Here is a 13,813-nt window from a genome sequence, read left to right as displayed (position 1 = left end):
CTGCCTTAATGATTACAGGCCAGTGGCCCATACGGTAAATGTAATGAAATGCTTTGAAAGACTGGTTAAAAGGCATTTGACTACAGCACTACCTCAATCCTTTGACCAGCTGCAGTTTGCCTACAAGGCAAATAGATAACCACTGATGCCATTTTGTTGAAACTTCACCTCATGTTGGAGCATCTTGAAGAGAAGAACAACTATTCCAGATTGTTGTTCATAGATTTCAGCTTGGCATTCAATACGGTGATTCCAATGCAACTTCTAGAAAAGCTAATCAACCTTGGCATAAATAAAGAGCTGTGCAACTGGATTCTTGATTTCCTGACTGGAAGACCACAAAGGACTTGTGCTGGTAACAACACATCAGGGAGTATTACAATCAAATAAAAAAAACAATCAAAATGAAAAATAATAAAAAAGAACTGACCACGAATGGAAACAGAAGTAATTTATTAACACACTTAGCCCTACGGTCCCAAAAGCCTTCCAAGAGTAACAAACATATCACTACTGAGTCATTTAAATACTAAAACATAATTAGATAATTAACAAAGAATTATTTAGTCATATACTTCCAATTATAGTCTTTGTTTAAGCCATATGGCTCTAAAGTGTTATACTTCAAAATAAATAGTGTTTATTTCTGCAATAATTCATCCTTAATATTAACACATTCCCCAGTAGTTAAACTGATTTTATCCAAAATAGATCCCTTTAAAGAATCTGGATTAGCTGCATGACATTGTTTAAAGTGTGCACCCAAATGACGTTCCAACTTTTTGTTCTTAATATCTCTAATATGTTCCTTCAGGTGTATTTTAAAAGATCTATACATCTCTCCAATATAAAACAATTTACAAGTACATTTCAACACATATACAATGTCTTCAGTATTACAAGTATAAATTCCATTTGGATAATATTTAATTCCATTAATAACAGAAAACTTATTTACAATATATTTACAAATGGACCATTTATTACAAGCAAATGTACCCATATTAAAATATATATTATTGTACAGATATATTACTGTACAAAGTAAAATTTGGTGGAATTAAATTTTTATGTACTACCATATCTGCCAAGTTTCTTCCACATTTGTAAGATATGTGCAAATTATTTTGTAATAAATTCACCAAATTCTTATCCCTTGGCAACATAGGCCAATAATACCTCACTTCTTTAACTATTTGTTCAGTCAAAACATTATAGGTGGTAACAAAATAAGTCTCTTTCCCCTTTTTAATATTACTTTTACATAAATTCTATCCATACTTTTCTCATAAAAATTATTACAATAATTTTCAACTAAGGAATCTATACCATGATATTTATTTAAAATGTTACACCTAGAATTTTCCACCAGTTCTCTATCATATCCCCTTTTAATAAACATTTATGTCATTCTACATATTTCTTTATAAAAATTACTATCTGAACTACATAATTTTTCTATCATTAAAAACTCATTATATAAACATATATATAGACATTAAATGTGGGGATGGGAACTGGTACCATATAAAAACAAATTAATATTATCAAACTTCCTATGAATTGTAGTACAAATACTTTCACCTATATTTCCCAACAAATTTATGTCTAAAAAGGCTACCTGCTTACCACTCTGAACTTGATCAAATTCTAAACCAAAATTATTCACCTGTACATCCAGAATAAAACTTTGAGCATCATTAATATCCCCATCACATAAAAAGATTATATCATATATGTATTGAAAGTACTTAACTACATAAGGCTAAAAAAATGATGGCTATATATATTATCAATCTCAAACTTAACCTTAACAATATTCACATACATGGGGGCAAATGATGCCCCCATGGCTGTACCCTGTACTTGGTGGAAAAATTCTCCAGTAAACTTAAAATAATTATTCTGAATGCAAAAAGAGACTAATTCAATAAAGTAATGTGACATTGGTGTATCTCCAAAAAAATAAAATAAGGCCTCAGTCCCTATAGAATGTCTAATATTGGTATATAAACATTTTACGTCTAAACTTAACCAATACATATCTTCCATCCATATACTATCCTTGATTTTATACAAAAGAATCTTGGCTTTCTCTAATATATGATGGAATTTTCATTAAAAAGGTTTTAAAAATTCATGTAAAAAAAACCATATTTTTCAAAAAGTATTCTTCAGCAGAAACAATATGTCAACCACACATATTGTTGACATCCTTACCCTTGGTGAATTTATTTCAAAATAATTTGCACATACCTTACAAAAGAGGAAGGATCTTGGCAGATATGGTGGAACATAATTTTATCCAACTGAATTTTACTTTGTACAGTAATATATCTTTTAATATGGGTACATTTGCTTATAATAAATGATCTATTTGTAAATATATCATAAATAAGTTTTTTTGTAATTAATGGAATTAAATATTATCCAATTGGAATTTGTACTTATAGTACTGAGGGCATTGTATATATGTTGAAATGTACTTGTAAATTATTTTATATTGGAGAGACTTATAGATCTTTTACAATATGCCTGCAGGAACATATTAGAGATATTAAGAACAAAAAGTTGGAAAGTCCTTTGGGTGCACACTTTAAACAATGTCATGCAGCTAATCCAGATTGTTTAAAGGGATCTATTTTTGATAAAATCAGTTTAACTACTGGGGACTGTGTTGATATTAAAGAGAAATTATTGCAGAAATAAATGCTATTTATTTTGAAGTATAACACTTTAGAGTCATATGACTTAAACAAAGAATGTAATTGGAAGTATATGATTAAATGATTGTTTGTTAATTATCTAATTATTTTTAAGTATTTAAGTGAATTGGTGTGATATGTTTGTTAGTCTTGGAATACTTTTTGGGCTGAAGCACTAAATGTGTTAACAAATTATTTCTGTTTCCGTTCATGGTCGGTTGTTTTTTATTTTTTTAGTATTGCCATAAATACCATAGTACCCCAGGGTTGTGTGCCGAGTCCTTTACTGTTCACAATTCTTACCCATGACTGCTCTGTGAAAGCTAGCAACAGCCACATCATCAGATTAGCAGCTGACATCACAGTGGTGGCACTCATAAGTGGTGATAATGAGACTGGGTATAGGAATGAGGTCAACTCCCTGACTAAATAGTGCAATAACAAGTTGGAGCTGGATGTCAAAAAATCAAAAGAAATCATTATTGACTTCAGAAAAGCTCTGCCATGCATATCAATGGTGAAGAAATGGAGAGAGTCCAAACTACAAAGTTCCTGGGAGTACACATATCAGAGGATCTTTCTTGGAGTACAAACACGGGCCAGCTAATTAAAAAAGCCCAACAGCAACTACACTTCCTGAAAAGGTTTAGTAAAGCAAAGCTCTCTATGAATACTCCAAAAACCGTCTACAGAGGAGCCATCGAAAGCATTATCACCAGCAACTGCGCTGTATGGTTTGGTAACAGCACAATGCCTATAAGGAAGAAGCTGCAAAGACTAACAGAACAGCAGAAAAGATTGTGGGCACTAGTCTTACTACCTTACAGGACCTCTTTGAATGGAGATGTAAAAAGAGGTCCCGCAAAATACTGAGTGACACTTCTCATCTAGCGTATGGTTGGTTCACTAAACTTGCATCTGGTAGAAAGTTACAGAGTATCTGCTGTAGGACCTCCAGATTCATGAACAGTTTTTATGCAAATGCAATAAGACTTAATGCAGAGATAAATCGGAATGTATCAAAACTATAGTAGAGTATTACGCTGTTATTCTTCTCCTTATTTTTCATACATAGTGGCTCGCCATTGAAAGAATTGATAAGACTGTACTGTACCATAATTAACTGGAAACATTATAATGAGACTGAGAATGAAAGTCTTTATCTGTTAATGACCCAAACTTGTGCTGAACAGGTGCCAGTCTCTCAATTATGGGCCAAGTCTTGTGCACTTTTCAGAACAAATTTTCCAAACACTGTAGTTCATTCAAAAATGCTTTATTAAATGTTCACAATATCCAAATACTATCTTCTATAATAGTACTAATAATAACAGTGCTGCTAAATATATTCAAAGTTTCTGCACATATCTTCTGATTGTTCTAAATAATGTAAATAAAAACAGTCTTTATCTGACCTGGCTCAAGTGTCTGTAATCTTGTCTGTAATAACAGGTCAAACAAACTAACCGTAACTGACTTGCCTAACTGTATCTAAAGTATATTTTAATAATACCAAAACCCTGCAATGCTTAACATGCCCTCTTAGCCTTGGTTCCTTTGGTTTCCAGGCTTGGTCTTAATGTAACATTCCATTAAGAAACATTTTGAAGCTGCAAGATTGTATCTTTCCCTTAAAAAACATTCTGTATTTCTGTATTTTCTGCACACTTTATGCTTATCTTTCCTAATAAACTGTTGAACAGCAAGGTTAGCTTTTCTTTCTGCTTAATTGTCTTTTATGCATAAATAAAACACAATTTCTAGGCCTATTTTACCTTTTAGCCTGTCTAATGTCTAATAACTACTTTAAAATGCAAGTCCCTCATCTAACAATTGCATACTAAAATTAATATATTCTCATTCAAGCGCAATTTCTATCACTTCCTTATGTACAATATCACTCAGTCTCACCTCTGGGTATAGTGTACTTTTTCTTTTCATGTGTTAAACATCTAGTAGTCAGTGTTGTCCAGTGTATATATGGGATTATTTTTGGAACCGGGATTAAGGAGAGAGTTTATTGAGTTCCAGAATTTTTGGGGGGTTGTTGTTATTGTTAGATTGGAGGTTGGAGTAATAGGATTTTTTGTCCTTGGTAATTTGTTGTTTTACTTGGTTACGTAGTTGCTTATATTGGAGAAAGGTGTTGGGCAGTTTGTTGTTTTGGAACAGTTTCCATAGTTTATCCCTTTGATGCATAATTTGTTTAGTAAGTTTAGATAACCAAGGAGCGGTATTTATTTTTACCCTTTTATTTCTGATAGGGGCGAGAGAGTTAAGTGTATCTAAGAAAACAGAGTTGAAGTAGTTGATAGCAGCATCAAGAGGGAGAGTTCTAAGGTCTTGCCAGTTCATTTGTTTAAATAGGTTTGAGAAGGTTGTAGGGTTGAATTTACTAAGATTACGAGTTAGGATGTATTGATGTTGGTGAGGGGAGGAGTTGGTAGTGCGATGAATGAAGGCTGGCAGGTGGTCACTAATGGTGTCTGTAATTGTTCCAGAATTATTGATTTTGTTTGGATTGGAGACTAGGATCCAGTCAATAGATGAACATGGGGGATTAGTTTTGTTGGGTCTAGTTATATGCTGGATTGTTTGGGTGAAGTTATAAAGGTTGATGGCAAGGGAGGGGGAGAGAGAGTTAATTTTATTCCAGTCGATATTTACATCACCTAAGATGTATGTTTCGTAGTTAACTTTAGTAGAAGCCCATTGGAGAATGTCTTCAAGGATGGGGATATTATTTCCAGGGGAGATATATAGGGCAATAATACAGGTACTTTTGTGTCTATTTAGTTTCAGTAGTCCAGCTGTAAGTTCAGTATTTTCAAATTGAGGAACTGGAATTTGGAGGGGAATTACAGTTAGTGATTTAGAGTAAACTATGGCAGAGCCTCCACCTTTTTTTATAGGTCGGTCATTTCTAATAATATGGTATCCAGGGGGAAGTATTTCTGAATCCGAAATATGGGGTTTAAGCCAAGTCTCTGAAATGGCTAAGATGTCTGGTTGGTTGTGGGTTAACCAGGCCTGGAAGAGGTGGACTTTGTTATTGAGACTTTGGGAGTTCAGGGTGAAGATTTTTAATATGTGGGGGAGAAGGAGTTGGGTGATTATTGTTGTCAAAGAGAATGGGGCCAGGATTGGGGTGGATATCTCCGGCTAAAAATATAATATTGAGTAGGAAAGACTTGAGAAATTTTGGTATAGAGATAGAGGGTTCAGTTGGATATAAGGTTAATTTGTGTGTAAATGTAGTAGCAGTAGTGGATAGTATTTTGTAGTGGAACAGATAAAGTTGATTGGGTGGGATAAGAAAAGAAGGGATAGAATGGTAGTGAGAGAAAGAGTTATGGTGAAGGGAGTTTGAGGGGGAAGTTATTTTTGTTGCGAGAATTGCATAAGCAAATTAAGAGTAAGAGTTGATATAGGATAAAGGAATCGGAAAGAGAAGGAGGGAGCAGGGGACTTTAAGTTGTTGGAAGATTGAGAAAACCATGGTTGTATAAAGTGGGAGAGAAGGGAGTGTCAGTTGAAGTAAAGAGTATGTTAGAGGTGAGTAATGAAAGTATGGAGAGGAGTAGTTTATCTGAAGTTGTATGAAGGAGGCAGGGATGAAGTAGTAAGATGTTTGGGAAGTAGGAGTATTGAGAGAGAGGGGATAGAGGAAATGTATGAGAGGAGATTGAGGAGATTGGGGAGGAGTGGAAAGGAGAGGCAGAAGTTGGGTAATTTAGACTGGGTGGATTAAGTGTAGTTGTAAGGCGGGGAGAAGAGCTAATTGGTTAATTGGAACAAGGGGGTGGAGAGATTGAGGAATAAATGTAGGAATGCTAGGGGCAGGTGGAATTTGGGGGCAGGGTAGGGGAGCGGAGTGAGCCCGCAGGGCGAACGGAGCGGATTCAGACAGGAAGGATGAGAGAGTCTGATAGAACAATCAGTGAGCAGCAGGCTACTGCAATTCACCTTACTGGAAGTAAGGGTGAGTGTTGGTTAAAATTATCTGAGGTGGTGGAGAAGAGGGGAAGCAAAAGGGCAGAAGTTGAGGAGAGCAGCAAGTAGACTAAGAGGTATGTAGGCAGTCTTGTACAGCCGAGCTATACTTGGGAGATGTAGCAGGGGGACAGAGAAGGGTGAGAATGTAAGGCAGGACTAGTGGAGAGAGCTGGCCTGGAAGGAAAAGAGAAGAGTGTAGGAGTTATTCAAGGGAGAGGGAGAGACTGAGCACAGAGTTAGCTATTTTATCAAGAGAGGAAGGGGCACTTTGCAGTTAAAGAAAAGGTTAGCAAGGGCAAGATAACGAGAAATGCAGGGCTAGGAAGGGGTACGGCTGCTGGGTAACCTGGCTAGGTAGCAGAACGTTTAATACATATAGGAAAAATAACAAAACAAATTTGAGAAAGTATCAGTTTTACTATTTTGGTTGGGGAAACACGTACTTTATTGCTTCCCAAGGTACAGGGCTCTGGTATAGGACAGCAAGTAGCTTTACTTCTTAATTGAGGAGGCTGGAGTTATTTGCTTGTCTGCTGTTAAAGCCCTGTTTCATCAGGAGGAGGATGATGTGGGTTTCAGCATCATATCAAGAACTGAGTTGCAGGTTACTAACTAGTTTCCACTTCTGGGGTGGTCTCAGTATTCTCAAATGACCATGAAAGTATCTGACCATAGTCAGCTCGATACCATCCCACCTGGCTGGTCATCTGTGTGGAAGCAACTATGTAAGACTCCAAGTCATCCTCTGTGGTCATTGGCGTCAGCAGTGGCATGGCAGTTGGTGTTGATCATTTTTGTGGCCATTACTAGTGGTTGTTGGCTTCAGCAGTGACATGGCAGTTGGTGTTGATAGTTTTTGTGACCATTACTAGTGGTCGTTGGCTTCAGCAGTGGCATGGCAGTTGGTGCTGATAGTTTTTGTGACCATTACTAGTGGTCATTGGCTTCAGCAGTGGCATGGCAGTTGGTGTTGATAGTTTTTGTGACCATTACTAGTGGTCATTGGCTACAGCAGTGGCATGGCAGTTGGTATTGATAGTTTTTGTGACCATTACTAGTGGTTGTTGGCTTCAGCAGTGGCATGGCAGTTGGTGTTGATAGTTTTTGTGACCATTACTGTTCCCTTGGTAGAAATACTGATTCTGCGATGGAGTTGATCCAGTAACCATTCAAAAGGATGGACCCACATTAAGGAGTCATGTAATGGGGAGACTGAATGGCTGCAAATCTGAACTTACTTTGCTTAATTGCTATTTCTCAAAATATTTCACTTTCTCTGAAGCACAGTCATTTTGTAGTTGGTATACATAAGTTAGAGGGGTAAAACACAAAAATTCCCCCAGCGGACAAACCACACTAGTAGCCAGAAAACAAAACTAAGTGCAGAGAAAAGCACCAGTGTGGAAACACAGCAGTCAGAGTTCAAAGAATCCACAGGTAAAATAGGCAGCAAACAACAGACAGCAGGTAAAATAAATCCAGGTTTAATGCATATACAACTGATGTATATGCATTAAACTTGGATTTTGTGGATATTTAGAACTGTGACTGCTGTGTTTCCACACTGGTGCTTTTTTCTGCAATAGGTTAGAGGGGTGTGAAGGGCTTGCCCCCACATCAGGGTCTGCAGGGGGCTTTCCCCCAAATCAGGGTTTGCAGGGGGCTTGTCCCCACATCAGGGAGTGCAGGAGGCTTGCCCCCACATCAAGGTCTTCAGGGGGCTTTCCCCCAAATCAGGGTTTGCAGGGGGCTTGTCCCCACATCAGGGAGTGCAGGGGGCTTGCCCCCACATCAGGGTCTGCAGGGGGCTTGCACTGCTGAAAAAATGAAGTTTAAATTAGAAGAGCAATGTTCAATATTCAGTCTTCAAATGTACTTTCAGTCTTCTTTGTCAGCATGTTTGGCTCTGCATTTTGAGTTCTGATATTAAAATATGGAACCCATTGCTCCACAGTAGCTATCACATTAGCAATTTAGGATAAGGTGGTTTCACTCATAAAAATGTCACAGGTTTTTGAAAAAGGGATGCTCCCTCTTGGACACAGCACAAGGACTTAGAGAGCAGGTATACATTTCTGGAAAGCATTACAGACCTACAGATACATCATAGTTACCAAAAGAAGGTGTACTTTCTCAGACGTTGCACAAACATCTGAATAGCAAGTAGAAAAAATGTGTGTTTGATTCTAATAATTGTGGTGTGCTCTTTTGGAGAACTTAAAACCATAAAACTTTTTTTGGCACAACAGACAACAGAAAAATAAGGCTCTCTGATAGGAATTCTATTTACTTGTTAGTGACAAATTATGCCAGGACTTCTGAAGAAGTTTTACACTAAGTTAATGCACATTCTATCTACTAGTGTGGAAGAGTAATACCGTTAGCACAATACTCTTTGTTAAGGTTAGGTTTGGCATGTAACAATAAAGTTGGTGTGCTATCTTACTCATCTGTGGTAAACCTAACCCTGCCTCTGCCACAAACTCCAAACCTATCCTGCCTTAGAAAAGCCCATTCTGTAACACTGTCATTACAGGAGACACTCAGACACACACCTCACACTGTGACATGCGCACACACACACACACACACACACACACACACACACACACACACACACACACACACACACACACACACACACTAAATCTATCACCTTCCTTAACCCTTACTCTAATCCTAACCTACAAACACTCATATACATACTTCCTCCCCCGATGCCAAAACTTTATGCAATAGCATCCAAAGCATATTCACTTACTGCAATACACCTTCCTTCTTTTGATATGTACCGTAGTCAGTAATGAGTGCACTTAACCAAATTTCCACACACACTTTACTCTGTCAAACAAATGACAGGTCGACAAAGTGAATGTAGCCCATAGGGTTACAGTTTGAAAGAGCGAACATTCATATGAGTGAACACTTTTCTCTGTTCTAATAAAAAATGAATTCTTATGTGAGTGAATGTTCCTTTCAAAGAAGTTTTTGCCAGCAGCTTTTTTGTATGTAATTGCATTGCAGCAGGGTAAGGGAATTTTCCCTTAACCCACTGTTGTGCAGTCTCACAGTTAGTGTATATAATTAGTAGATGGTTTGGGGGTATAAGGGAGCTTGCTATCTTGAAAATACTTAATTTTACTTTTTGAACTTTTGATCATGTTAGGTTTCTGTAAAGTGATAACTCTTTGAACGTTTGCTCTTGTGAAAGTTTGATATTTCATAATACAAACACACACACACACACACACACACACACACACACACACACACACACACACACACACACACACACACACACACACACACACCTATACACACTTTTATTAATCGAAACTCCAAAAAGTCAACATCTGTTTTATTGACACACTTTGTTTAACAAAACAGGTAATTGACAGGTATGGAAGACCAACAGTCCCTGGAGCTGGGGAATACGCCCCTTCCCCAGCAATTGCATGTGGTCTCACAGCTAGTATTTATAATTAGAAGGGATATGGCAGATGCAGGGTGCTGTTTGGTACTCATAATGCATCTGTAGCAGAGCATTCACTAATGACGAACATGTATTTGGCAGGATATGCTGCAAATGTTGAGTGTCCTGTTAGCCAATCGAAATAAAAAACCTGCCCAGTACTAGGGTATGACCATCATCATTGATTCATGTGTATGTAAGATGGAGCTTTACTATTCTTCTGAGGCCACAGTGCAACCAACCTGCAATCATTTCTGCTCGACAGATCTAAATAAAATAATATCATTGGTTCTCACAGGTTTTGACTGCAGCATTACTTTGGTCTCTCATTATATTTAAATGTAAGCCTTTAAATCTGTCTACAGTTAGCTATTTAATTAGACAAGTATTGCACAGTGAGTTAAGTTTATACAATATTATTAGTCTTCATCCTGCAGACCCAGGATCGATTCCCTCCTTGTAGACTTGCAAATTTTGTGAGAGAGCAAGACACTTAAATAGTCTTGCTTCCTCTCTCCTGCTGAAAAAAAAGGCAGTTGCATATATTTGGTAAAAATAAATCATTAAAAAACAGTGCATTGTGGGTGCACTGTCTCAGTTTAATATTTGTTAAGAAGGTGATCTAGTAAAGGGAATAGCAGGAGAGGTTACATTCATTTTTGTTCTGGTAACAATGTGCATATCATTCTGAAGTAACAAAAATATCAAATATCTAAGATAGTTATACTGAGTTTTTAGTGTTTTGACCCAGTGGCATTACTCTCAACCTCACAGCACAAAAAATTTGGACAAAGCCAGAAAAAAATGGGGGGGGGGGCAAAGGCTCAGAAATAGGGACAAATTTTTAAACTTTGTTCCTATAAAATTAGAAAGTTGCTACAATAATAGATTTTGTATTATTATATATTTTCTGAAGGATATGATGTCTGAAAGTCAAATGTCTGTCATTATTTAGTATTATTTAGTGACTTCAATCCTCAACGATTTGCCAGAAAACTGCGATTTTTATGAGGAACAGAGCAAAAATATGAGGCAAAAATCTGGACTTTCTGTGAAAATTTGGACAGTTGTGAGGTATGCCCAGTGGAAGCTTGTAACTATTATAGGCCTGCTGTCACAAGATGTTGCCTCTCAAGCACAAATGACAAACAAGGAGTTACCTTAATCAAATCCAGCACAAGCGATGACTTAAACATCCAGTCCAATTTAACGTCTTCGTTTCTCAGCAGGTCTTCCAAACTTCCCCGTGAGCAATATTCTGTTACGATGGCGAATTTTCCACCTTCAGAGAAGAATCCAGTAAAGGGGTTTACATTCTCACTACGAAGGTCTTTCATCTAAAAAACAATTAAATAAAATAAAAAAGACACATCCTTCTTGCAGTCCATAGACAAACAAGGGTGTTTTCAACTTTATTCAGTCTTAATACTGGCTGCTACATTGTTTGCGATTCACACCCCCAGATTTATTTTAATGTTCGTTACATTCTACTATTTTCTTTTATTGACACCCTTATTGGCATGAGCAGGAAGCCAGGAAGCCATAGCTTTCAGTGACAGTTTATTATAGCTGACTACATTTGATACTCTCTTGTTACACCCATACATTTTCCACAGTAAGCTATGACTCTTTTCCTTGTTGTCACTAACAGTGCAAAGTAATACGTTACTACAGTATTATTACTTTCAGATACTAAGACAGGTGTCTGCTTATCCCAAGAGCCACAATTGTGATCCTTAGAATAGTGGGACTATAAGTATAAATGTGGAGAAATATATACAAAAGTCTTAGACTACAGTATCTCAAAGTTCTCCCTGTACCTCAAAGTACAGCAGTCTAGAAATAACTATATAAAGATATTGGCAGCAAGAATGTGGGGAGTATAAACCCCAAATTAGGGGAAAAGGGTGAAGCTTTCCACCAACAATGCTTAATTAGTGTAACGACATGCTTCAAAATTTCCTTTTCTGTTGTTTGATTCAGTTTTTTTTAAACATTGGCTGGGATTCAGACAATTTCTGTTCACCTGAGATAAGTGCACAATATGCATTGGTCAATAATGCAATGGAGAGAATTCCAATTCAGAGACATGGCACAGTCCCAATGAGAAAAGGAACATCAGTGGTCATGGTACAGTCGCAATGAGAAAAGGCACATCAGTGGTCATGGTACAGTTGCAATGAGAAAAGGCACATCAGTGGTCATGGTACAGTCGCAATGAGAAAAGGCACATCAGTGGTAATAGTACCATGTCTCAGATTTGAACACTGCACATTGAGACCTAACCACAGTACTGTTCTTACTGTTTGCCCTAGCAGCCTATACACCACAACAGCAGAGGCACCCCCATACATGCAAACGCGCGCACACACACACACACACACACACACACACACACACACACACACACACACACACACACACACACACACATAGCCAGACTTCATGTCTCTTACCCAATCCTCGCACTGTGACCAGCTAAACAGACACACACACACACACACACACACACACACACACACACACACACACACACACACACACACACACACACACACACACACTATCCCCTATGTGGCGTACTGTTACCATCAATACATACAGATAAACAGACAGACATCAAATAGTTCCAAGTTAGTGAATGGGTGTCCAGCATCTTTCTTCTCTTAGAGTAAAATCTTATTAGTTAAATGATCCTTGGACTCACTCAGCTGAGCAGACTGGGAGTCACAGACATTTCTGGGAGACAGCATATGGTTAATTAACATTAACTTCTTCCTGGGACTAATACATTAGTATCGGGCTTTGCTCATGAGACTGCTGTCCAGTCTAAGGATCCCATGAGGTGAAAAACTCAACAGTAAAGCAGTCTAAGAATCAGAAAGTATTCTCACAGTGAGGCAAACCTTCCAAGATAATGCTTTCCCATCACAATAATCTTTCTGAATCCCAGGGTCGGTACCCACAATTTTTGTTTTTGCACTCATGATAGGAATCCATGTCAAGATATGTCAAACAATAGATGCATTACTGTTTTACATTATCTGCTGAAACCTTATTAAGAATGGCTTAATGGTGAATGCATGCAACACACATGGTCACATGTGGCTTCATCTTCAGTCCAAAAAATAAACTGTGTGGTTGGTTTTGTCATTTTTTTAAGATATTTTATTGGTAAAAAAAAAACTAGATCTGTCTCTGTTCTATATCACAGGTCATCAGGACACATAATTTGCATTATGTACATTATACCTTCTAGCCTTGGTAAAAACCCAGATCTGTCCTTATTCTGTATCACAGATCACCAGGACACATTCATAAATTCATAGGTTCATAGGTTCATAGGTCTTTACTAGGCTAACAACCACAAGGGCCTTTTTAAGCCTAGCCATGCATCCTAAATCTCTGACAAGTTCTGATACCCTTGATAAGTGTAAGCTTGGGCCTGGGAGATGAACCATTTACAGGTTACCTGTTTGCATCAGAGACATAGGTACCAAACCAGGGATGAATTTCCAGTTTCCCATCCAATTGTCCAAATTGCACTTGAATTGGATTAGGGAGGAACTCTACTTCACATGGGTGGGGGGCCTGTTCTATAGAGGGGGTAGTCTCTGGGATACATACCTATCTCTCCAGC

General features: G+C 37.6%; 1 protein-coding gene across 1 annotated transcript in view; it reads right to left on the bottom strand.

The window, feature by feature from the left end:
• Positions 1–13,813, bottom strand: part of LOC122803256 (retinal guanylyl cyclase 2-like) — a 665,947-nt gene that overhangs the window by 288,376 nt on the left and 363,758 nt on the right. The window contains exon 8 of the mRNA XM_044072849.1: positions 11,334–11,510. Within this exon, the coding sequence (XP_043928784.1) occupies positions 11,334–11,510 (177 nt within the window). The remainder of the gene's footprint in view (positions 1–11,333; positions 11,511–13,813) is intronic.

Source organism: Protopterus annectens, chromosome 5.part1, assembly GCF_019279795.1.
Source record: "Protopterus annectens isolate FY-2018-M chromosome 5.part1, PAN1.0, whole genome shotgun sequence".
NCBI lineage: Eukaryota > Metazoa > Chordata > Ceratodontiformes > Protopteridae > Protopterus > Protopterus annectens.
This window is presented reverse-complemented; position numbering and strand designations above follow the sequence as displayed.